Source organism: Geotrypetes seraphini, chromosome 2 (genome assembly GCF_902459505.1).
Source record: "Geotrypetes seraphini chromosome 2, aGeoSer1.1, whole genome shotgun sequence".
NCBI classification, from domain to species: domain Eukaryota; kingdom Metazoa; phylum Chordata; class Amphibia; order Gymnophiona; family Dermophiidae; genus Geotrypetes; species Geotrypetes seraphini.
The window spans coordinates 204,282,578-204,309,527 of NC_047085.1; the positions used below are offsets into that span (position 1 = coordinate 204,282,578).

The window sequence follows — 26,950 nt, forward strand, 5'->3', positions numbered from 1 at the left end:
TCAACTTCCAGACTCTTCCCCCAGACAATCCTCCCGTAGAGTCTACTTCTCACTCCTCCCAAACCCCCCTCCTCCTGAGTGAGGTCCAATCCCTCCTTCTTCTCAATGCCATCGAAGAGGTGCCTCCGGACCAAAGGGGTCAGGGATTCTACTCCCGCTACTTCCTGGTATCCAAGAAGACAGGAGACCTCCATCCCATCCTCAATCTCAGGGACCTCAACAAGTGTCTGGTCAAGGAGAAGTTCAGAATGCTCTCCCTTGCAACGCTTTACCCTCTTCTCTCTCAACACGACTGGCTATGTTCCCTACACTCCAGAGGCCTACACTCACATTCCAATCCATCTGCATTCACGTCGCTACCTCCGATTTCAGATACAGCACCGCCACTATCAGTACAAGGTGCTACCCTTTGGCCTCGCATCATCGCCCAGGGTGTTCACCAAGTGCCTTATTGTGGTGGCGGCCTTTCTCAGGTCTCACAACCTCCAGGTGTTCCCCTACTTGGACGATTGGTTGGTGAAAGCACCTACGTCTCCGCTTGTGCTACAAGCCACTCAACACACCATCTCGTTCTTCCATCTCCTGGGGTTCGAGATCAACTACCCCAAGTCGCATCTGCTTCCCACACAGCGACTTCAGTTCATCAGAGCAGTTCTCGACACCACTCTGATGAGGGCGTTTCTCCCCCCTGACCGACACCGGACTCTGCTCCACCTCTGTCGTCAGGTGCTCCTTCATCAAACCATCCCAGCTCGACAGATGATGGTCCTCTTGGGCCACATGGCCTCGACGGTCCATGTACTTCCTCTCGCTCGACTCCACCTCAGGACACCTCAGTGGACTCTAGCCAACCAATGGTCACAGACCACGGATCCTCTTTCTCATCCCATCTCTGTGACATCGTCTCTTCAGCAATCTCTTCAATGGTGGTTGAACGACTCCAATCTTTCCAGGGGTCTACTCTTCCATCTACCCCCTCACTCCATGATCATAACCACGGATGCCTCCCCCTATGCGTGGGGAGCTCACCTGGGAGATCTACGCACCCAGGGACTCTGGACCCCTCAGGAGCGTCAACATCACATCAATTTCCTGGAACTCAGAGCCATGTTCTATGCTCTCAAGGCCTTCCAGCACCTTCTCTACCCTCAGGTTCTTCTCCTGTGCACAGACAATCAAATCGCCATGTACTACATAAACAAGCAAGGCGGCACCGGATCTCCCCTCCTCTGTCAGGAGGCCATCCGAATATGGACCTGGGCCACGGCCCACAGTCTCTTCCTCAAGGCGAACAGAACTCCCTGGCCGACAATCTCAGCCGCATCCTTCAACCTCACGAGTGGACTCTGGACCCTCCAACACTTCACTCCATCTTTGCTCGCTGGGGCACTCCGCAGGTGGACCTCTTTGCAGCTCCTCACAACCATCAGCTGCCCCAGTTCTGTTCCAGACTCTTCTCTCCTCATCGTCTGACCCCAGACGCATTCCTGCTCGACAGGACGGATCGGTTCCTCTATGCCTTTCCTCCTCTACCTCTGATGTTGCGGACGTTATCCAAACTCCGCAGGGACAGGGCCACCATGATTCTCATCGCTCCTCGGTGGCCTCGCCAACACTGGTTCTCCCTCCTGCTTCAGCTCAGCTCCAGGGAGCCCATTCCTCTTCCTGTGTTTCCTACTCTACTTACGCAGCAGCATCAGTCTCTACTACATCCCAATCTGTCTTCGCTCCACCTGACAGCTTGGTTTCTCTCGGGCTAACCTCTCCAGAGAATCTGTCTCAGCCCGTCCGTCGCATTTTGGATGCCTCTAGGAAACCGGCCACCCTTCAATGTTACCATCAGAAGTGGACCAGGTTCTCCTCTTGGTGTCTACTGCATCATCATGATCCCACCTCTTTGGCGGTGGAAACTGTACTGGACTATTTGCTTTCCCTGTCTGACGCTGGCCTCAAGTCTACCTCAATCAGAGTCCACCTTAGTGCCATCACTGCGTTTCATGAGCCTATCCTCGGAAAACCTCTCACGGCTCATCCACTAGTTTCCCGGTTCATGAGAGGCCTCTTCAATGTCAAACCACCTCTGAAGCCTCCTCCTGTCGTCTGGGACCTGAATGTGGTTTTATCAGCCCTCATGAAACCTCCTTTTGAGCCTCTTGCCACAACTTCGCTCAAACTTCTAACATGGAAGATGCTTTTCCTCATTGCCGTCACCTCTGCCAGGAGGGTTAGTGAGATTCATGCACTGGTCGCCGATCCACCGTTCACTATTTTTCACCATGACAAGGTGGTTCTGCGTACCCATCCTAAATTCCTTACCAAGGTGGTCTCGGCTTTTCACCTCAATCAGTCCATTGTGTTGCCTGTCTTTTTCCCTAAACCCCATTCTCATCCTGGGGAACAGGCATTGCACACGCTGGATTGTAAGCGTGCCCTTGCATTCTACCTTGACCGTACCAGGGCTCACCGCTCGTCCCCTCAGCTCTTTCTGACCTTCGATCCTAACCGTCTAGGTTGTCCTGTCTCTAAACGGACGCTTTCCAACTGGCTTGCCGCCTGTATTGCGTTCTGTTATGCTCGGGCCGGTCTCTCACTGGAAGGTGCTGTCACGGCCCACAGGGTCAGAGCTATGGCTGCTTCTGTGGCTTTCCTCCGTTCCACGCCCATCGAGGAAATCTGCAAGGCTGCCACTTGGTCCTCAGTTCACACGTTCACTACTCACTACTGTCTGGATGCCTTCTCCAGACGGGATGGACACTTCGGCCAATCTGTGTTGCAAAATTTATTTTCCTAATGGCCAACCATCCCTCCTCCCTCTCTGTTAGCTTGGAGGTCACCCATGCGTTAAGAATATGCTGCCTGCTTGTCCTGGGATAAAGCACAGTTACTTACCGTAACAGGTGTTATCCAGGGACAGCAGGCAGATATTCTTACGTCCCACCCTCCTCCCCGGGTTGGCTTCTTAGCTGGCTTATCCTAACTGGGGACCACGCTCTCCTCCGTCGGGCGGGAAGGCACTCACGCATGCGCGGTGCGGCCAACTAGAACTTTCTAGTTAAAAAGTCCGTACCGGGGCTCCGTCGGTGACGTCACCCATGCGTTAAGAATATCTGCCTGCTGTCCCTGGATAACACCTGTTACGGTAAGTAACTGTGCTATATGGAAATGTAACCCATGTGCAGATAATGCACTCAGTAAATGCACACCAGATATAATTTTTCTTTTTCTGTGTGTGTTGCAAAACTCATTTCTCAAATTTAAATTAAAATCATTAAAAAGACTGATGATATCAGCAGTTAAACCCAATTAAACCATACTGTGGCAATGTGTGACAGCTTAGAATCTACCACCATACATGGAAGACAGTAATATGAAATAAAATTTAAAATACAGGATAAACAAAATATTTTCTGAGAACAATGCATGAGGACAATGATAAAGAAAATACAGTTGCTAACACAATATCATAATAAGCCTATTGAATTATGCAAAAGCATAATTAAAGTTCAGAAGCCTAATTCAAATGAAGTGATTTAAAGTAAAGTGGTTTAAGATAAAGTCTTTTTTTCTTTCAAATTGTTTGAGTCCAGAATGTCTTTGCAAATATTTTAGCAACTTGTAAGGTCAGAGTCTCTAAATTAATTTCAGTGAAATTGAAATAATGGCTTTAAAAGTTCATGCTGCAGCTTTTCAGAATTCAAGCCCGTCTGTTCTGCAACTATGGAACTGCTTGTTATCCCAGGACAAGCAGGCATGATATTCTCACATGTGGGTGACGTCATCTACGGAGCCCCAGCGCGGACAGCCCGACGAGGCCGAAGACGGCTGGAGGTGCGCGAGGGCACCGGACAGTTCCGAGGCAATGAGCGCACGGAGCAAGTCTTGAAAGACGGGAACCCCCATCATAGTCGGCAGATCCTGGGCCGGCGGGTGCTCCCTCGAGGGCGACCTCGGTCTCGAGTATTCCCGCGGGGCACCCGACTTCGACGCTCGGGGCGGGGCCGAGGACGACCCACCCGCCCCTGTCGATGAGCCCGAGGATTGCTTCTTCGAGGCTGGAAGAGAAGAAGGAAGTGAGGACTTACTTCGGGGTCGAGGACGCCGGCTTCGACGAAGCAGGCTGTCGGGGCGAGGTCGAGGGAGTCGAGGCCGAGGTCAAGGCCGGGGCCGAAGCCGAGGCCGACGTCGAGGCCTTCCCCGCCTCGGGGTCGACAGCGAAGAGCTCCGCCATCCGAGCGCGACGGCGGCGGAGAGCTCTCGGCTGAAAAGTGATGGAAAGCAGCCGATCGCACCGGGTGCACTTTTTAAAGCCCATCAAGGGACGGGACATGGGCCCAAAAACCGTCCGGGAACGAACGAGGTCCCGCGGCCGCGGCTACCGGGAGCCCCCGGAGCCGAATGAAAAAGGTTATTTTTTTTTTTTTTGACGAAAAAAGAAACACGAACAAAATAAAAACACAAATTAAGCACAGCGACCGAGAAAAAACCACTCAGCCGCGGTGTCAGAAGGCAAATTAGAAGAGCACAAATTCCACAGGGCTTCTGGCTCCGCGGAAAAAAACTGAACTGAGGACCACGAGGTGGGGATGCGCCCTCTAGTGGGCAAGAAGGCATGCACATGCGTGGTGCAGCATAGCAAACTTGAAACTTCAATCAAGTTTGCTTGAAAAGCTGTCCGCGCTGGGGCTCCGTAGATGACGTCACCCACATGTGAGAATATATGCCTGCTGTCCCTGGATAACACCTGTTACGGTAAGTAACTGTGCTTTTTCTTTCTTTCCTTTGTCCAAGGGAAAAGCACACCCGTACTGTTACAACTGAAAAGTAAGCACATCAAATTAGTTGAACAAAGACAAAGGAACACTGACATTCCCACCGAAAACTCAGCTTTGGAATTTTCTCTGTGTTCTCCACAGCTCTAGTGCTCTAGTAGTAGAATGTGGTACTGCTGGTCAGTGTAGGTCCTGCAAGGGAAGCACAGGTGTCCTATTACAGCTATTGCTGTTACTAAATGATGGTTGTCTTTTATTTTTTTTTGTAGATCAAGCTTTGCAGACTCAAATAATCAAACAAGCCAGGGAGAGAGCTTCACACGAGAGAGGATCTGCTTTTGAAGAGAGTAAGTGCAATCCATTATCTTATCTAGTATTAGTAGCTGTGAAACTTCCATATCTTGTACATAATTAATAGCAGTGCAGGAGGGCTTTATATAAATGTACAGGTTGAAAAATTTTCATATGTAGGGCCAGCTTCACCATTAGACTGGGCAGTTGCCACAGGTGGCAGCTTTGGTGGTAGCAGCAAAGGACATTTATAGTCGGAATATACAATAGGAACTGAGCAGCACAGACTCAAAGAACCAGTGGCACGGATGGCAGGCAATTTTCAAATAGCTTATGTATCTACCCCCGGATTCTCTAACCTGCGCTGAAGTCAGCTGCTGCCTTAAAAGTGGCCGCCAATCGCATGTCAATCAATCAGTGGTACCTGTTAGAGAATCATGCCAGGGCCTTCCATTAGCTAATCGCTGCAGGGGAATCACTGATCAGCTGAGCTGTTATCAACTGAACTGGCAAGGAGATCCCTCCCACCCACCAATCCCCCCAGCTCCCCTCTAAGGAGGGCCCCACACAATCTCCAACACTCGCACCTTTCTGACATCTCCCCACCCCCCTTCTGACTTCCCAACACCCCCTGTACCTTTGGGTGAAACATCGGCAGGAAGGATGCCCTCTTCTTCCTTCCGATAGGGCCGCCTCTTCAAAATGGTGGCCCTTCCCCCTACTAGTGAATCTTAGGAGGGGCCTAAGACCCTAAGCCAATCAGGGCCACCTTAAGCCCCTCCCAGTTCATCCCAGTTCCCTCTGATGCCTTCTACTCAACCAGTTCCTGACCCAGTCTGTCATTTTGGTTCCCATACCGAGGGCTCTGTAGTTTATTTATTAGACGCTTGTGTGATACAGTATCAAAGGCTTTGCTAAAATCTAAATGCATTCTCCCTCTATCCAATTCTCTAGTTACCCAGTCAAATTGATCAGATTTCTCTAACAAGACCTGCTTCTAGTGAATCCATGTTGCCTTGGGACCTGTAATTTATTGGATTCCAGAAACGTCACTATTTTCTGTTCTAAAGCATTTTCATTGATTTAGTTACCACAAAGTCACTTACCAGCCTTAAGTTCCCTACCTCTTTCTTACTTCCACTTTTGTGGAAAGGGACAACATTTGCTGTTCTCTAGTCCTCTGGTACCACTCCTGACTCTAGAGAAAGTCAGCCAGTGGAGCCATCAGAACTTTCCTAAGTTTTTCCTTCAGTGTCCTCAGATGTACACCATCTGGCCCCTGTGCTTTAGTCCAACTTTAGTTTAGCTAGCTCGTCACAAACACAGTTCTCTGAAAATCGTTCAGAGTCTACCACACCTCCATTCTTATTTGTGTTTGTCTTCTGTAGTCCTGTTCCTGGTGCTTGAGCTGTTAACACAGAACAGAAATATTTGTTATGCAATTCAGCCTTATCTATATCAGCTTCTACATTTCCTCCCCTTTACTTTTGAGTCTCACAATGCCATTTTGCACTTCTTCTTATCACTAACATATCTAAAAAATGTCTTATTCCCCCATTTTACTGTCAGCTATTTTTTTTTCTATTTGTATGTTTACTTGACTAGCCTCTCTTAACTTTTACAGATATTTTTGTCAGTCTTCTCTTTCTGCAATCTTTTTTGTAGTTTATGAAAGCTAACCTCTTTTTCCTTAACTTCTTAGCTATTACTTTGAGAACCAAAGCAGCTTTCTTTTCCTCTTACCTTTACGTATCCACTGCTCTATCTACTGGCTTAACTTTCCATACTTTCCATACAATATAATAGCTCCATTCAGTTTTGCCCCCTGCTTTTCTGCTTCTTCCAGATGTTCCCATCCAGACAACAATTCCTTGTTAGTTCTTTTAAAGTCTAGAATTTTGCTGTCAAATGAGCTCTCTCTACACCTTGTGACCCAGACTGACCACTATCAGAGGGTGTTGGAGTGTCTCAGTATGACTTTTGTTATATTTTCAAGCATTATAGTCTAGCAGTATAGGCCACATAGAAGGCCATCTGCAGGGCCTGTCATTTTCCAACCCACTCTAAGGGGCTGCTTGAGTACATCCTAGGAGTCTGAATGGATTTTTAAAAATTACACTTGCCTGCTATTTTTTTTTTCTTGAGTTCAACCAGGCTAATTCAGAATTCATATGGTTATTGCTTGCCTATCTACATAGCGTGCTCCTCTGAAATAATTAGCTTCCTTCATCTGTTTATAATTCCCATGGTTAGATTACCATTTTTTTGTTTGTTTGTTTGTTTTAAGCTTCCAGTTAGGAAGAAGCAGTTGGCCATGTGAATAGGAAACTGTCTCTCCTGCCCCCTGGCGCACACACACACTCATGAGATAATTAATTTTTGTTATTTGGTATGGGTAATACTGGAGTGGTAAGAAGTCTGCATAGGACCCTATGTAGGATGATGATAGAAAAATGGTTGCTCTGTTTACATCTGCTGGTAGGGGAGCATAAACACAGACATATGGATTGGTTTGGTAGGACTTAAGGAAAGAAAATAAATCATCTAAATCTGAATTTCTCTCTCCTTTTAAATTTTTTATTGGTATTTTATTAACCTCTTTTTCATGAAGAGATTCACATTCACTTCATATAGATATCTACCATATATACTCGAATATAAACAGATTTTTGGGCCAATAAAAGGCACAAAAATGGGGGTTTTCTTATTATCTTTAATTTTTTTCTTTTTTTCCCCAATTCTTTATTTTTTTTTTAAAAATCTTACAATAAGTGTAACAGCATTTATAGCGCTTTTTTAAAATTCTTTATTCATTTTACATCTTACATAAAGTATATAAATAATTTACATTTATAATGGAATACATCACTTGAATTTCTATCATTTTTCATTAATACATTAGATTTAATCCCTTCCCTCCTTCCCTCCATTAACATATGCAATTAAATATATATATTTTCGTTTCTAATGAACTAATCATTTAATGGAATGCAGAACCCTCCCCATCCCTTATTTGCATTTGTTCTTATAATGGAAAAATGGTATCTATTCATTGCAATAATTTGTCAATGGCCCCAAATCTCTTTAAATTTATTATAATTCCCTTTTTGTATCGCAATTATTCTTTCCATTTTATAAATGTGACACAACGAATTCCACCAAAAACTAATTGAGTCTGCTCCAATTTTTCCAATTACTTGTGATATGTTGTATGGTGACCCCTGTCATAATCAATAAAAGTCTGTTGTTTTTTGATGAAATTTGGCTCTGTGTTCTCATTGACATACCAAATAAAATAGTATCATACGATAATGCCACAGGATTCTCCAGTAAACAATTTATTTGACCCCAAATTGATTTCCAAAAGGCCAATATAAGGGGACAATAGAATAATAAATGATCTAGAGTCCCTATTTCAAGATTACAATGCCAGCATCTATTAGACTTAGAGTTATTCAACTTTTGTAATCTAACTGGGGTCCAAAAAGCTCTATGTAGGAGAAAAAACCAAGTTTGTCTCATAGCTGCAGACACTGTAGATCTCATCCTCCAGGACCAAATTTGTGGCCATTGAGACGCAGTAATTTGATGCTTAATCTCAATGCTCCAAATATCTCTAAGACCAGTTTTAGACTTCTTTTAGGCTTCTTTTTAACTAATCCTTTTATCAATTTATACCACTGTGCGGCCTGGTGCCCCAGGAAGTCCACCTGAAAGCATAAGAACTCCAAACTATATTGATTGTTAAGAGTTTTCCATTCAGGGAACCCCGCCTGAATGGCCTGCTTCAGTTGCATCCATCTAAAACTTTGCGATTTATTGAGGCCATATTTCTGTTGCAACTGTGGAAAATCAAGCAGTTTACCATTAGAAATAACATTGTCCAAAATAGTATCCCTGCAATCATCCAATGATTCCAGATAACCTTATATCCGCCAATTTGAATCTTGGAGTTCAGCCATATAGTCTGATTTGTTGATTTAAGTATTGGAACAGGTGTTAAATTACTGACATATCGTAAGGTTTTCCATGTATCCATTAATATTCTGTTTTCTTTATACAGTCTAGGCATTCTGGTACTGAGAACATGACATAAACGCAGAGGAAACACGAGTCACCATAACCAATCTGGGGTATTATCAATGAGCTCTGGGAGGACCCAATACATACCCTGGCACAAAATATAGGCTTGATGATACCTATAAAAACTGGGAAAATTTACCCCACCCTCTGCAATTGATTTTTGTAAAGATACTAAAGCGATTCTAGGAGTTTTAACTAGCCAAACAAATTTTGTAAGAATACTGTTTAACTTTTTATAAAAGGACCCCTTAAAAAAAACTGGTAACATACCCATTTGATAACAAACCACAGGCAATATCATCATTTTAATCATTTGGACTCTCCCCCACCAAGAAAGATGTAAAGGATTCCATTGCTCGCACATTTCTGTTACCTTCTGTAATAAAGATTTTTCATTCACCTTCATTGTGTCTTCCAGCGTATTTTTTATCCAAATTCCTAAATATTTTAATCCATCCTCCTTCCATACAAAAGGAAATTAATCAAACAAACCTTTTGTACAATGTACGTTTAGTGGAAGAACTTCTAATTTATTCCAATTTATCTTATAACCTGAAAATTTTCCAAACTTCTCAATCAATTCAAGTAAGCATGGAATGGTTGTTTCTGGATTTCTCAAATGAAGCAGTATATCATCTGCATATGCAGAGACTTTATATTCCCGATCTGAATAAGGAATACCCTGTATTTCCTTTACTTGCTGAATAGCTAATAACGAGGGTTCCAAAACAATATCAAAAAGTAAAGGAGATAGGGGACAGCCTTGTCTAACCCCCCTCTGCAAACTAAAATGTTCTGAAAATTTATTATTAATATATAATCTAGCAGCAGGGGAGCTATACAATGTTTGAATCATTTGTATAAATCCTGAACCTATGCCAAACCATTCCATAGATTGATACATGAATTCCACCTGATCAAAGGCCTTCTCTGCATCCAAGGACACAGAAAAAGCCGGATCATTCATGGCTTTTGTTAAATTCAACATATGAAAAGCCAATCTGGTGTTATTAGATGAATGTCTCTTAGCAACAAACCCAGTTTGGTGCATATCAATAATAAAAGGGAGAGCTTTAGCTAAGCGTAAAGCCAGTGTCTTAGCCAAAAGTTTTCCATCAACATTGATTAGTGAGATAGGCCTGTAATTTGAAACCAAAGTGGGATCTTTATTTGGCTTTGGCAAAACTATAGTTAATGATTCTGCCATAGTACCTGTAATGCAACCCTTAGTTAGTTGAGTCTGATACAAATTTAATAAATGAGGTGATAGGGTAATTTGAAATGATTTATAAAATTCTACCATGAAACCATCACCACATGGAGCGGATCCAACTCTAAGAGACTTCAATGCTGTTTCTAATTCTTTTAATGATATAGGCTCCTCTAAACTTCTTTTAATATGTTCAGGAATTTTTGGTCCATTAATTAATTTCAAAAATTCTAATCCATCCTTTTCCCTATTGTCATAAGGCTATGAAGAATATAAGTCTTTATAAAAATTTAAAAATTGATTTAAAAAATATCTCCAATTTGAATATGTGTAAAACCTTTCTCATCCTTAATTGCAATAATTTTTGTTCTTCTTTTCTTTGCTTTAAGATAATTTGCCAATAGTCTTCTCGCCTTATTTGAGTTTCCATAATACAGTCTGCTGATAAAACAAATCTTTCATTACCAATTTTGAAGATATTTCATTATATTTACCTTTTGCTTTTAATAAAGCTTGCAGAGTACTTTGCTCCCATTTATCGATCAATTTAAGACTCTAGATTCTTAATTTCTTTTTCCAAATTAGAAAATTGTTTTTTAAGATGTTTTCTAATATATGCAGAATATGAAATAATATTACTTCTAATGGTAGCCTTAAAGGCATCCCATAAACTTTCCATGGAGATTTCTTCCGATATATTAGCTTGAAAGAATTCACTAATTTTTAATTGAAATTCTTCAAGGAACTTTGCATCCGCAATCAATGTATTATCAAATTTCCATACAGATCTATTATTTTTTTGTTCAGCAAATTTAAATTCAATCCATACACCACCATGATCATACAAAATGATTGGATCTATGGAGGCTTGTTTCACCTGCTGAACTATTTGATTTGAGACAAAGATATAATCAATTCTTGAAAAAGATTTATGAACATGTGAACAAAAGGAAAATTCCCGATCATTAAAATGAAGTATTCGCCATATATCTTTCAAATCAAGTTTCAAGTTTATTATTTTTCTTGATTAATCGCTTAATCAAATTCTAAGCGATGAACATTGTAAAAAATATTCAATAAGAAACAAACAATACAGACTATAAATAATAACATTGGGTAAATTGCTAATACATATTTACATTACATAGGGTAAGATAAAGTTATGTAAGATAAATTATGTAAGATAAATTATGTAAACTTAATGCAAGTTATGCAAGCACGGTAAGGATAATGTAAAGTAACACAAAGTAACTCCACATAAAGTTATGTAAAGTTATGTACGAAAAGTTATGTAAAGTTAGGTATGCAAAGTTTGTAAAGTTATACAAATAATTGTATTGTCATCGCCTGGAAATGACCAGCCATCTTCTAATGTAATCCGCTTAGAACCGCAAGGCACAAGCGGAATAGAAATCACTAATGTAATGTAATGTAATGTAAGATAAGGTTTTGAAATACAGTTGATTAAAGAAAAACAAAACAAAGGAAAAAACACAATAGGGAAAACATTTTAACACTAAGGTATAAACTAATAAAATTACTGGCCTAAAAATTATTGAATTAAGTATTAAAAGCATCGTTAAAAAGAAATGTTTTTAAATTACTTTTAAATTTTCCCAAATCTTGCTCATTTCGTAAATAAATTGGAAGAGCGTTCCAGGTCTATGGCGCGGTTACCGAAAATATAAACTGCCGTCTGGTGTTTATAATCTTCAATGATGGAATGGTCAGTAAATTTTGTTCAGTAGATCTTAAGGTTCTGCTTGGGTGATATGGTATTAATAATTTGTATATGAATGCAGGAGTCTTATACAGTAGAGACTTGAAAATAAGCAAACAAAGTTTATATGTTATCCGATGGATAACTGGAAGCCAATGTGCATTTTTTAAAAGGGGTATAACATGATCGAATTTTCTGGATTTGGTGATGAGTTTTATGGAAACGTTTTGGATAATTTGTAGACGTTTGAGTTCAGTTAATGATATACCTTTAAAAAGAGCATTACAGTAGTCTAGTTTAGAAATCACTAAAGAGTGAATAAGAATGTTTAATGATCTTGGACATAAAAATTTTGAAATAGACCTAATCCTACGTAATCTATAGAAGGTAGTTTTAACAGTATTACTAATGTGATCATGGAAATTCAGTTTAGTATCAAAAATCACCCCTAAAATTTTTGTATTATTAACTATTTGTAGTGGAACATTTTTTATGGTAAGAGGAGCAATGAGGGTGGAATTTTCTTTCCATGGAAAGAGCATCATGTTTGTTTTCTTGATGTTAAGAGCCACATTATCTAAACCTAATGATTTCATACATTTGCTCAGGTTTTTTATCCATCACTGGATCCATAACAGCGTTAAAATCGCCAGCTACTACTATTTTAGAAGCAGCCAGTGGGAGTATCAATTGCTGCAGTGTGTTGAAAAATTCATTTTGGTTTGAATTGGGGGCATACACGTTTAATAATGCCAGGGTATTATTTCCCATGCTCATATCCACATGTATCCATCTTCCTAAGGGATCTGATTCAATTAATTGAAAATTAGCTGTACATTTCTTATTTATTAGAATAGCTACCCCAGCTTTTTTCCCCACCGCAGGGGCGAAAGAACACTTTCACCCAACCCCCTTCCAATTTTTTTGACTCTGCCATAGATAAATGTGTGTCCTGTATATAGTAATATAAACGACTGGGTTAGGTCAAAAAAGCCTAGTTCCAAAAACAGAATCACTAATAAACAGATAGAGGAACCAGTTCAAAAAATACTTTCCACTTTCAACGGTGCTCAGAATCCAAGATGGAATGTAAGAACTCAGAGTGGGGGATTAACCCCTACCAGAACTCTTATGGTATCTATCATTGCACCATAACTGCTGTGAAAAGTTATTTTGAATCACTAAGTGAAATAAGTGATACTATGTAACTTGTACACTTTCAAATTGCTTATAAAGTATGGATAGTTCAAAGGTTAAGTAACTTAGCTGAAGATTGCTGCTAGCGTTAGTTTGGCTGGGTCCTGACGCGTTTCGCCTTACTGGCTTCCTCAGAGAACCCGCAAACAATCTTGCATATTGTTATTTATCCTGGTTTGAAAACAGTAATTTTTCATTTCCTGTGACGTCACAGGAAATGAAAAATTACTGTTTTCAAACCAGGATAAATAACAATATGCAAGATTGTTTGCGGGTTCTCTGAGGAAGCCAGTAAGGCGAAACGTGTCAGGACCCAGCCAAACTAACGCTAGCAGCAATCTTCAGCTAAGTTACTTAACCTTTGAACTATCCATACTTTATAAGCAATTTGAAAGTGTACAAGTTACATAGTATCACTTATTTCACTTAGTGATTCAAAATAACTTTTCACAGCAGTTATGGTGCAATGATAGATACCATAAGAGTTCTGGTAGGGGTTAATCCCCCACTCTGAGTTCTTACATTCCATCTTGGATTCTGAGCACCGTTGAAAGTGGAAAGTATTTTTTGAACTGGTTCCTCTATCTGTTTATTAGTGATCCTGTATATAGTATACATCGGCATTTTGTTGTTTCAAAAAGGTAAGCATTTTTTTCCTTTTAATTTGATGGTTGAAGCCATTAACGTTTAATGAAAAGATTTTAATCTCCATTATAAATTCTATATTCAAAGTAGTTGAATCTAATCCAGTACTCAATCATATTTTGAATTTTCTGACAATATACCATTTTCCCATTTTTTAACCATTGAATATAAACTTTATCCCTCCCAACCCTCCCCTCCCCACCCTTTCTCCCACCCTACCCCCCAAATCATTATTAAAAGTGAAAACTTGGAAACACACATTTAGATCAAGCAAAAAAAAAAAACCCCGACAGACTATCACTAAAACCTTTGCTTAAAAATAAGTCACTTAAATCAATAATAGTAACTCATCTAGAGACTTATCCCCTTTCAAAAATTACATAAGAAGTGTTTAGTCACTAAAATATTGTTTCTTTTTATACCCTTATATACTAATTTCATAACATATAACAAATAATGTACATAGAAATATTAACATTAAATCATATTTAGCGAACCCCTATTCAGTTGAATAACACATATTTAATCATATTATTCCTCTATGCTTGTACAAATTTATTCAGTAATCTTTAATAAACCCATAATATCGTTTACCTAAAATATAATATAAATATCATTTATCTTTTTGAAATTTCTTATAAATTTACTCACCCTCTCTTCTTTCTATTAACTAACATTAGACTATTTGATCTTCCCTAAAATATGAATATAACAAATATTTTCATCATATTAATAATTATATCCCCTTTTATAACTTAATAAAATCAAATTTGTTAATTATTCAATATAACTTACATTTCAATAAATAAATCTGAATATAAAGAAATGAATAAATAAACTTAAAAATTAATTAATTCATATATATTACAAGCTCTATCTTTTTAATATTTTCCTTATGAATTTCAATATCATCTCAATGCATCTATTATATCTGTCACCATTTTAATTACTCATCAAATTTATATTGTGAATCTAAACAAGTTCTATATTTTAAACCATTTTAACTGAATAAAGAAAAAGTCAATGTATCAACATAGTAAATCCATACATATAATAATAATAATGGAAATATAGATGAAATCACGATTTCCTTTCCTGTTATTGTAATTCAAAACTGGTAAAACCTGTTGATGTCGCATCTCCTTAACAAGAAAAGTATCCTTCCTATTCTTAGTAATTCCAAAATCTTTCAGGCATAATTAAATATGCACCTTCAGAACTGCTGTGTAAACTGCCGACGTATGTAATAACTCATCTGTCCGAAGAAAACTCCCAATTAAGGGACCATATTCTGCAAAAATGGAAGGGTGTATTCCGTTGTCAGAAACTCAGGTGAAAAGCATGCCCGACTTAGATGTCTGGAAAGTTGAGGAAAAATTGAGCAGATGTATATATTTCAAAACTGCATCCACTTCCAGCTCCAATAAGGAACACATGACCCCCATAACTCACACCACTCTTCTCAGCTGTCATAATGGTAATGTTTCCATTCTATTTTCAGCTTCCATTTTCCTTCCATCATTGGGTATCCGGGCAAATTCTTCATTGCGTTTCCAACCTGATGTTTCCTGTTCTTGTCTTCATGCCATACTGACATTTTCTGTTGTTACGAATAAATAGCGTATACTGTTTAATGCTGCTAATTACAAGCAAGCACAGTGTCTTTCTTAACCTTAAACAGTTGTAATCCATTGTTGTCATTTTACTTATTAAACATCCCTCCTGCAGGAAATTCCTCTGTAGTGAGAAACTCTCCTTCATCCATCCCGAGAACGACTTTAAATACTTCCTTGATAAGCACTGAAAGCTGACGCTTCAAAACAGAAGCCTGACCTCATTCTTTTTATCAATGTCATATTCTGCAGGAGCTGACATTCTACAAATTGAATTCTCGTGTCAAGAGCCGTTAAACCTTCAAATTGTGTTTAAAAAATTAACCAGTTCACTTCTTCCGATCGAATAGTAAAAGTTAGACAGCCACATAAATAATTCCCCTATTCTGTATTTCTTTCTTAAACAGAATTGACATATCCACATTGACTTAAAATAACTTTAAAATAAACGAACCTTAAAAAATAACTCGTATCTTAGCATATAACCAGAAAAGACTTATGATAATATAGGTTGTTCAGTTTGTTGTAAAAATTCTTGCAACTTTTCTGGTTCTTGGAAATGTAATGTTCTATTTCCCTAGGTAACCCTCATAATTGCCGGGTATATTAACCCGTATTTAGCCCCCATGCTTCTCAGCTGTGTTCTCAATTCTAGAAATCTCTTCCTTTTATTAGCGGTTGCTTTTGCAAAATCAGGCACTATATGTATGCGTGCATCTTGGTATTTTAAGTTTTTATTCTCCTTTGCCAGCCAAAATATTTCTATATCCTGTTGGTATCTTAAAAGCTTAAAAATTAAGGGATGTGGACCCACTTGTTTCTCTGATCGTTTTGTGGGAACCCTGTGTGCTCGTTCAATTTCCAGGGGGAACTTTATTTTAAGTGGCAGTAATTTAGGGAGATTTTCTAAAAAGGAAATTGAGTTGTTTTTCTCCACCCCTTCCGGTAGCCCTAAGACCCGTAAGTTGCTTTGCCTTTCTCTGTTACAGCAGTCCTCCAGATCCCGTGTAAGTATTTCTAACTTTTTCCGATCCATTTTAAATTGAAATACTTCTGCTTCAGTAACTTCAATTCTTTTTTTCAGGTGATCCGCTTTAAGTTCAACCATCTCCATTCTTTTATTTAGAGTAGAAATTTCTTCTTTTACCTCTTGTATTTTCCTCGAGTTATCTAATACTATTTCTTTAATTTCTCATAGCTCGATCATAATATCACTGTCGACCACATTCTCCTTCAGCAACGGTAGTTTTGAAGGGGTTGCCGTCGATCGTTTTACGCTCCCTGTCGTTGAGAAAGCCGAATCAGCCTTTGCCTGTTTCCCCGAAGCCATAATGCCTTTATTTTATACTTTTGCAGCAAGAAAAAATTTTTTTTGTAACTTATTAAACTTCAAAAGTCTGTCGGTACAGAGCTTCTTGTTTCCCGACCATTCGCGTGCGCGTTCAAGTTACGCCCCCAGCATTTATATAGCATTTTAAACTCCAATACAACACTTAATATTCTGTTAAAATCCATATCAGAATATATCCCCCTCTCCCCCTAATCAATTACATTCTTTAAATTCAAGAAAACCTACCATAAACCCCATTCCTATATACCTTATTTAATATTTAATTGGTATTTAATTTTTTTCTTAATAATTTATATTCTGCATATCCTACAATTCGATGCGGATTACAAATTATTCAGGTACTCAAGCATTTTTCCCTAACTGTCCCAGTGGGCTCCCACTCTAACTAATGTACCTGGGGCAATGGGGATTAAGTGATTTGTCCAGGGTCACAAGGAGCAGTGCAGGATTAGAACCCACAACATCAAGGTGCCAAGGCTGTAGCTCTAACCACTAAGTCTATGCTTGATTACTTGGGTAACCAGTTCAAATAATAATAAAATTTAAACCTAACTTGGGGGTGCTGGCTGTAGGTGCTTGTGTTTCAGGTCAAGGGCAGGCCTGCCGTGAGGCAGGTAGCTGATTCCTCCCGGTGGCAGCTGCGGAAGTCGTCCATGCTGGTTGCCAGCCACCAGGAGGAGGGGAAAGTGAGGAGTTAGCGGCACATATTTATTGACATCAGCCCAGCCTTCAGTTCTGGTCCTGCTAAACCAGCTGGCAATAATAAAGACAGAAGTTACAGAGCTTTCCCTCTTACCTACATTGTTATAGGCTCTGCAGGTCTGGCTCCCACCCCCCTCTGAAGTTACTTCCTGTTTTTGAGGGGCAGTTAAAAGAATTTAATTGGTAAAAATGCTATATATCTCATTTCATCTCTCGTGTATCTATCCCTTTTTCTGCTCTTAGGCTGTAAACTTGAGCAGAGCATTTCCTTCCTTCAACATATATTATTTCACTTCTGATTTATCTGTGTTTACCCTGTAAAAGTGCTACATACACTGTCACTGCTCATCTAAATATACCCTTCCAAACACACAGTATTTCTTTTTTCTTTTGCTATTGTAAGTGGTGTTTAATGTGTATTAATGAGTCTTTTTCTTGTTGGGGTGGTACTGTAGATTCTTACTCCGCTGTGCCTGTTGAAGTCCCTGAGAATCACAAGCATGCTGTGTGTAACCTCACTCCAGCTGATCGTCTTGCAATCTATGATTATGTTCTGGAGGAGACAAAAAAGCAAAGATCTATTGCTCAAGTTACCGAAAATGACTCTGATCTTTTTGAGGATTTGGCTGCCAAAGTCAATCAAGGTTTGAGAAAAGCTTTTAAAAATCTTAGATATGTCTCTGTGTTTCAGGCTGTGCTGGTCAAGATCAAGGCTAGGAAATCCTTGAGGTGCCAGGCAATCTAGGCAACTAAAATGTTGTACTTTGGTGCCTGCCTGCCTTCGTAGAAGAGAAGATTCAGCTGGCTCCATGCTAGGGAGTCTTGGTTCTGATATGATGTGGCTAGGCCTAAGTGTAGGAGCACTGCTTTTTCCACAGCTCACCCAGACCCAGACCAAGGAGTGACTAAAAAGTGGGAAAACTTGTGTATTAATCTGCGCTGAGGTTTTGCACCTAACACACATTAACTGTCAAAGTGAAGACCTGATATACAAACGGGTCTATTTTATAAGCTGGTACCTAGAGGGATGTACTACTTGGGTACATCAAAGGCGCTATTAATTGACATTTGGGTGACAATTGGCGCTATTCTGCAATGGAAGGAGGTATGCATTCATGTGAGTATAGCATGAGTAGGTCATAGGTGTATCTCTCAGGTGCATGCACAGTTTTGTAGAATTCTATAGATTACTTGTGTCTCTTGGTACACTTAGGCGTGCCAGCTTACAGCTGCCATTAACATGTTGTGAGAGGGCACACCCAATACCAGTATACACTAGTATTCCATAGTGAAATCCAGGTCCTAAGGTGCCATTATAGAATTGTCGCTAAGCGCATGGCATTGGGGCTCCTAAACTGAGGTGCCAGTTCACATAATTGACCTGAAAACTTTTTTTTAAGTTTCAGGGCATCCCCAGCACTGAGGGGAAGGGAGCCATGGGGTAGCAATCATTGCTGTGTGTTAACAGCATGGGCTGAAAAGAGAATGCAGTTATCAATGCCAGTGCTTCTCGATCCTTTACTGGGGGCACACCTAGTCACTTGGATTTCAGAATTGCCATAATAAATATACATGTATTGCAACCTATTATGAAAATCAAATTTGCTAAGTGTGCCTCCAGAAAAGAGGCAAGAACCATTGAACTGCACCTCTGGATGCATAGCTATTGCATTCCATGTTGTTGGCCATGTTGACATTCATAGCAACATGCAAGAACAACCTCATGTTTAAATGCAAAATGCAGTCCCCAGTCATACCAAACCTCCTAATAGAAATGTCCATGTTATGTCCAGTGTGGAATACCCTTACGTTTAGGTGCCCCCAGTTATATCTGCCAAAGACCTGATGTAACTGTTGCTGGAACACAAGTAGCTTAGAGCAGTGGTTCCCAACCCTGTCCTGGAGGACCACCAGCCAGTCGGGTTTTTGGGCTAATCCTAATGAATATGCATGAGAGAGATTTGCATATAATGGAGGTGACAGGCATGCAAATCTGCTCAATGCATATTCATTAGGGCTAGCCTGAAAACCCGATTGGCCTGGTGGTCCTCCAGGACAGGGTTGGGAACCACTGGCTTAGAGTATTCTGTAAATTAGGAACATAAGTGGGAGACCTGCCCATGTGTGTGCCCTCTTGCATTTACACACTATGCCAGTTAAACGCACTATTACAGAATAGCACGAAGGTGCCCTTCTGGCACTTGCATAAGTTCAAGGCGCACATAAATGCATGTGCCCAGTTATAGAACTGCCCTTTACATGCATTTAGTAAAGAGCGGCAGGAATAGGAGGAGAAAGCAATTGAAAGAAAAAAGGTCAGATGGAAAAGACTTGGAGGAAGTGGAGGGAAGGAAGTAGGGGGAAGGAAGGAAGAAAAAGAAAATGACCTCTAGGAAGGAATAAGCAGAGAGCCAAAAGTAGAAAAATTCCAAAATGTTTCTGTGATGATGTGACTATGATAATGTATTGACTGGTGCCCATGGTGTTAGTAAATATTTTTGCAATCTAGTTTGTTTTCTGATACACAGCTTGGAATCATTTGTATATCTTTGCAGCCTCTGTTTCACAAGTGCAATTTGGTGCTTGTGCAATATGATCCCACATTTTTCAGCCAGCAACTAGATAACTTTGCTACTGAATACTGTTTATCAGATCTTGGCTGCAAAAGTTATTATTTATGGGAGTTTGGTTTGGTTTGGTTTCATTCTTGCCCCCACCCCCCCAAAAAAAAAAAAAGAAAGAAAGAAATAATTTTTTGAGGCATTGTTGATGTCTGGTTTCGGTTTTGGTCATAGATCCCTTTCATTCTCCATTTTGTGCCTTCTAGTTCCTACAAATACGGAACTCGGTGAAATGTGATGACCGTGTAGTGTAAGTGCAGAAGTTGAGCTCAATTTAAAATTTTTTAATTGCAGTTTTATTAATAAATAAAACAAACATAGCAAAAGAAAAGGGAGGAACCAGTTTCAGTAATTCTAGAAGTCCAAAATGATCCAAATGGACAATATAAAACACAACATCTGCTGAAAACAATGAACATATTCATCAAGTGGGTGCCATTTTTTAAGAATCTGGGCTTCCTATTAATTCTCTCGGAAGCTGATAACTGATACCTATGGATTCCACAAAATATAACAATAGCTTAAGGTGGAGTTTTTCCAAGTGCTGATTATCAATTGGATCAGTCTCTTATGTGGAAATAGTAGTCGCTGGACTTAATTTTCCTCTAAAGGGGGATAATTCTTATTGTTAGTAATTTTTGGTAGCTATATGACAAATTTGCTTTCAGAAGGAGCTATTAGTGAGCCGTGACAAAATCATGGGGGGTGCTTTTAGGGCCTTCCCACCTTCTGAAACTGCAGCTCCCCTATAAAGAGCTGTTAGGGATGCCAAAATGCAGTTGATCTTGGAACAAAAATATGCTTAAGAAAATTATTGTAGAGGTGTACCAATGATTTAAGCTGGAAGCAGGAAGTAGTAAAATTTCCTTTTATCTTTTTAACCCAACTTGATTCTTAGCGAACTTATATTTTTATACCAAAAACAGTTAAATTTTGTCTTTCTGGTCATTCTGAGAGTGTCAATACAGATTTCTTTCTTATGGGTTCCTCATGTAGAAGATGGACAGAAAGGTCCAAAGTCACACCTGGAAATCCTGGCGGAGATGAGGGATTACAAAAGAAGGCGCCAGTCTTACAGAGCAAAGAATGTCCACATAACTAAAAAGTCTTACACTGAGGTGAGTATTTCTTGTTTGTGTTTTGATGAAAAACTGTGGAAATGGGCAGGAGGAGAGAAGGGGCTGGATGGAGCAGTAACATAATAAAATGACAGCAAATAAAGACCATTAGAGTGGTCCATGAGACTGTAGTAACGGTTTGTTATTTGAATAATAACAACTTAGTACAGCTGCAAAGCAAAAAGTTAGTTTAGTTATAAATAGACAGTTGAAAACTAAGTTAATGTGAATTTCTTCTTTTGAAACCTGGGGTTTTATCTTTGGGGACAACTTTTTATTTGAGACACCCGTGTAAATGTATTGTGTATTACCGTACTCTTAAATATGTGTTTTTTGAACCATCACAACTGACAAATTTCGTGGCTATGTCTCGTCTGAATGTTAATAATCTTTGAGCCCTATAATTTGGATATTGTGACCCCATCTCAGTGCTATAGCTCTCAGTTTCTTAATATTATTATTGTTTTTCCTTATAATTTCGCCAATTTTCTTTAATTCTTGGATCTTAATTTGTGGACTTGAGCATAAATAGTATAATTGTTAACTTAGGAATTATATTACTATTGTATTTGATATCTATTCTATTCTTGCTTTCTGTACAAGTGTAATACTTGAAATTTAAGTTGAAAATAATAAAAAAATAAAAAAAATAAACCTGTGTATATATATATATATATATATATATATATATATATATATATATACAGTAAAACCTTGGATTGCAAGTAACTTGGTTTGCAAGTGTTTTTTTACAAGACAAACATTTGATTAAATTTTAACTTGCTATATAAGCAATGTCTTTCAATACGAGTACATATAGTATACACACGTCACTTCATCACAACTGAGCCGATGGTTCTTCTCTCTCTGACGCTGAAAGAGTGTAGTGATTGTTCTAAATGAGCGAGATCTTGCAGTACGAGTACGTATAGTATTTTGTATTAAAGTTTTTGGGTTGTGGAACGAGTCGTCTGAGTTTCCATTATTTCCTTTGGGGAAATTCGCTTTGATATATGAGTGCTTTGGATTACAAGCATGCTTCTGGAACGAAGTATGCTCGCAAACCAAGCTTTTACTGTATAGGTTTTTGAAAGGTGTTTAAAATACTGAAACCCATTTTTGAAATGTGGTGTTTTTGAAGTAGTTAATTTTTGGTATAGATCTCTACCATCTGTGCCTCTAAATGTTGGTACTGCTCTCCTTGGTGCTTCATTGCAGGGCCTCTTTACTGTGATATGCCTTTACGCTCTTAGGAAAGCTGCTTTTGATTGACCCAGAGCCCTGTAATATGTGGCCATGGAGATAAAACTTCACTTGCGCCATGAAATGTAGAATCCCCATAAGCAAAGAAATGCATTTTCTACCAGCATTTTCTTTCCGTCTTCACTAAATGCTGTTAACTCTCTTTGGCTTTGATTTTGTTTAAGGTAATTCGGGATGTAATCAGTGTGCATATGGAAGAACTCACCAACCACTGGCAGGAAGAGGATGGGGCTGATGCTCAGGAAGGCACAAGTCATTTTACATCGGCCAAATCAGCAAGGTATAGAATGATCTATAGCATAAGGACACCTTTTTTTAAAAGTCCTAACAGTATAGTGTCTAATGCGGTGGTCCCCAAACTGTGGGTTGGAATCTCAAAAGTATCACATCAGTAGATGGAACTCATTGAAATAGAGCTGTCCCCTGCCACCTCCTGGGACCTCCACTATTACCTGTATCAGTAGTGGCAACCAGTATAGGGCCTGTGAGTCAGTGGATGTTCACACGCCTGTCCCCTACAGCATAGGCTCTCTCTAAACTGGAAATCTAGACATAGTGGTATATAAATGCTAAAAAAATAAAATAAAATACTTTGATCTGTGAGCGCACACTGACACACAGGGTCCTATGCTGACAGCTGCTGATGCCTCCATGCTTTAGATAAATGGAGGATAGTAAGGGAAAAGAGAGAAAGCATGCTATTTTCCTTTTATTGTTTGAAGATCACATGAATTTTTAGATATTATAAATGAGGTTATTTTGAATAAACATTTGAGAAAAACTGCTCTAAAGAGAAACCTGCAGACATTTAGGTATTGGCAGTGAGCGTTTTTCTAAATGTTGATCGCTGGCTAATTCAGAGCTGGGTATTCAGTGCTAGGCCACATCCAGACACCAGTATTGAATTTCTTGAGTCAGCAATGATAACTGCAAATTATTCAGGTACAGCTTATATTGCTTTACCTGCCTATCTAAGAAGGCAAAATTAGTACCTATGTTCTTTCTGAGGTGAGCATGTGAGCGATTGCTCATACTTTTTGTGAGTGTTGCTCACAGATTAGACACAGTCGCTCTCTTCCAGGGCCGTAGCAATTACACGGTCCCTCCTCCGCTACTGCTGCTGCTTCCGATCTGCAGTAGTGGCAAGAAGAAAAAATATGTGTGGTCACTCAATTCAGACACGTGCTGTCGGCTGTGCCAGTCCTTTGGCTCCTCTGACATAAATTTCCTGTTCTGGGGTAGTGGACTGGCACAGCCGATAGCGTATGCCTGGGTGGAGTGTATGACCTACTTGGCAGAAATGGGGATGAACAATGGACTTCCAAATCAAAGAGGAAACAGATAACCAGGAATAATGATTATTGGATCTTATATATAACAGCTGCCTGCTCAACCTTCAAACTGCATTGAGCAAAATGTTTTATTGCATATTGTGTTGATGTTGTAGCATACTATGCCATAATTTGTATTGTTATTTGAATATCTTTACTGCTGCAATTGTCTGTTGCTTATGTTTGACTTATTCTTGCTGTACACCCACCACCTTGAGTGAATACCTTCAGAAAGGTAGTGAATATATTCAAATAAATAAAGAAAAAGTAAAAAAGAAAAGCATGGTTCACTAAGTCCCCTGAAGGCTCTGATGGCACTACTTTGAATTTGATTGGTTGAGCAGGCAGCAGAAAGAAGCTACAGTAACTGCCTGCTGTCTGTTCAACCAGTCAAACTGCATCAGACAAAAATAGCATACCCTCAGGGGATTCACTGAATCTCTTGAAGGCCTTGATGGCACTTGGGAGCTAGGGCTGACCTGAAAGCCAAATGTTGAAGCACCTGCATTTCCAAAGCCAAACATAATTTGCTTAGGAACTGAGACACCCCTCCCCACACCAAGATATGAGAGAACTATCTGTTGTATAGATGACTTGGCAGAGAGATGCGAGAGCACTAGAGCCCCAAGGAGGAACCACCTAAGAGAAAGCAACACAGGAACTCACCTAGAGAGTGCCTCTGTCTGGATCCCTTCTAATGACTTTTAGCTGATTCTAATTTTTACCACCTGGAATGGGAGAGATGGCCGACAGGTGGAAGAGTAGATAGAGGCACCAGCTGCCTGCAGAAACACTACTTAGTATCTGGAACTGGGGACTGACAGAGCTTTACTCAGCATCTAGATTCTAGCTGAAAGCACTCAGCATTTTTCCAAGGAGGTACGGGGCTGGCTTTTGGGTTTGTACTGGTAAAGAGAAAGCAACTGAAATGATCTTACAAAGAAAAAGATTATTGGAGCCTGGAGAGGGTACTGATTCAGCTTTGAAAATCACCATAATGTAAGACAGTGATCATTAGCTTTCTGCTTCTTTCTGGTCTTGTAAGGGAAGAATATTCTAGCTTAATTTTTACTGTTTGAGATCCATTCAGCATGATTTAGGATTTCCCTATAGGCATAAGATGGAGAAAAACTCCTCTAAAGAAATAAGGCCAGTTCTAAATCTATTGGGCATGTATGTCCTTGGGTAATCTGCCATTGGAAAATGACTATCTAAATATAGCTTTCCCCCAACTAAATGAATGTAGTTTGCAGAACTGTTGTGCTGGCACTGACTTGAATCCATTCAAATAATTTCTCTTACCCCTTTCCTCCCGTTTGCAGCATCTTTTCTTCCTTCCTTCTCCCACCCTACTCCACTCACAACGATCTCTTGCTTCAACAGGTCGCTTCATCAGGTCAGCAGCAATAATTCCTATATGCTGTCTGCCACTAACCTGGAAGCCTCTGCTCTGTCATGTTCTGGCCAGGCAAAAACAGGAAGTTGTGACTGAGAGGACAGGATGCAGTAGAGGAAAGACTTCCAGGTTAGAAGCAGACACTGCAGGAACTGCTGCCGATGACCTGTTGAAATGAGAGAGTTAGTTGTGAATTGGGTGTAGGAGGGAAGAAAGGAGGAAAAAATGCTGCACCCAGTAGTAAAAGGGTGAGAGAGGGAGGATTGTTGATCAGGAAATTGGAACAACGAGTGAGGTGATTAAATTTGCAGATGACACTAAACTGTTCAAAGTTGTTAAAATGCAGATTGTGAAAAATTGCAGGCAGACTTTAAGAAATCGGAAGACTGGGCATCCAAATGGCAGATGAAATTTAATGTAGACAAATGCAAGGTGATGCACATTGGGAAGAATAACCCAAATCATAGTTACCAGATACTAGGGTCCACCTTGGGGGTTAGTGCCCAAGAAAAAAACTGTGTGTCATTGTAGACCAGGGGTCTCAAAGTCCCTCCTTGAGGGCCGCAATCCAGTCGGGTTTTCAGGATTTCCCCAATGAATATGCATGAGATCTATGTGCATGCACTGCTTTCAATGTATGCTAATAGATCTCATGCATATTCATTGGGGAAATCCTGAAAACCCGACTGGATTGCGGCCCTCAAGGAGGGACTTTGAGATCCCTGTTGTAGACAATACGATGAAATCTTCCACCCAATGTGTGGTGGCAGTCGAAAAAGCAAACAAGATGCTAGGAATTATTTTAAAAAAGGGATGGTTAACAAGACTAAGAATGTTATAATGCCTCTGTATCACTCCATGATGCAACCTCACCTTGAGTATTGTGTTCAGTTCTGATTGTCTTATCTCAAGAAAGATATAGTGGAACTAGAGAAGGTTCAAAGAAGAGTGACCAAGATGATAAAGGGGATGGAACTCCTCTCATTTGAGGAAAGACTAAAAAGGTTAGGGCTCTTCAGCTTGGAAAAGAGACGGCTGAGGGTGAGATATGAATAAAGTCTACAAAACCCTGGTGTAGAACGGGTACAAGTGGATCAATTTTTTTTACTCCATCAAAAATTATAAAGACTAGGGGGCACGTGATGAAGTTACAGGGAAATACTTTTAAAACCAATAGGAGGAAATAATTTTTCACTGAGAGAATATTTAAGCTCTGGAACGCGTTGCCAGAGGTTGAGATAAGAGTGGTTAACGTAGCTGTTTTTAAGAAAGGTTTGGACAATTTCCTGGAGGAGAAGTCCATAGTTTGTTATTGAGGCAGACAATGGGGGAAGCCACTGCTTGCCCTGTACTGTTAGCATTGCTACTATTTGGGTTTTGGTTAGGTACTAGTGACCTGGATTGGCCACCATGAAGACGGGCTACTGGGCTAGATGGACCATTGGTCTGACCTAGTAAGGCTATTCTTATGTAAATCTCTTTATGTTTGTCTCTCATTATTCGATCAAATGCCTATAATCCACAAATGTTAAACTTCTTCACAAAGTATAGCAGTTCACTATGTAACCACCCCTCTCCTCCGAGCTGAGCACTGGCTGCCCCTTACAGCATGTGTACAAATTTAAAATTTTAATTTAGTT

General features: G+C 39.9%; 1 protein-coding gene across 1 annotated transcript in view; it reads left to right on the top strand.

Moving 5' to 3' along the window:
- Positions 1-26,950, top strand: part of SNRNP48 (small nuclear ribonucleoprotein U11/U12 subunit 48) — a 77,739-nt gene that overhangs the window by 36,522 nt on the left and 14,267 nt on the right. The window contains exons 4-7 of the mRNA XM_033934735.1: positions 5,039-5,116; positions 18,037-18,225; positions 21,199-21,320; positions 22,748-22,863. Coding sequence (XP_033790626.1) covers positions 5,039-5,116; positions 18,037-18,225; positions 21,199-21,320; positions 22,748-22,863 — 505 coding nt within the window. The remainder of the gene's footprint in view (positions 1-5,038; positions 5,117-18,036; positions 18,226-21,198; positions 21,321-22,747; positions 22,864-26,950) is intronic.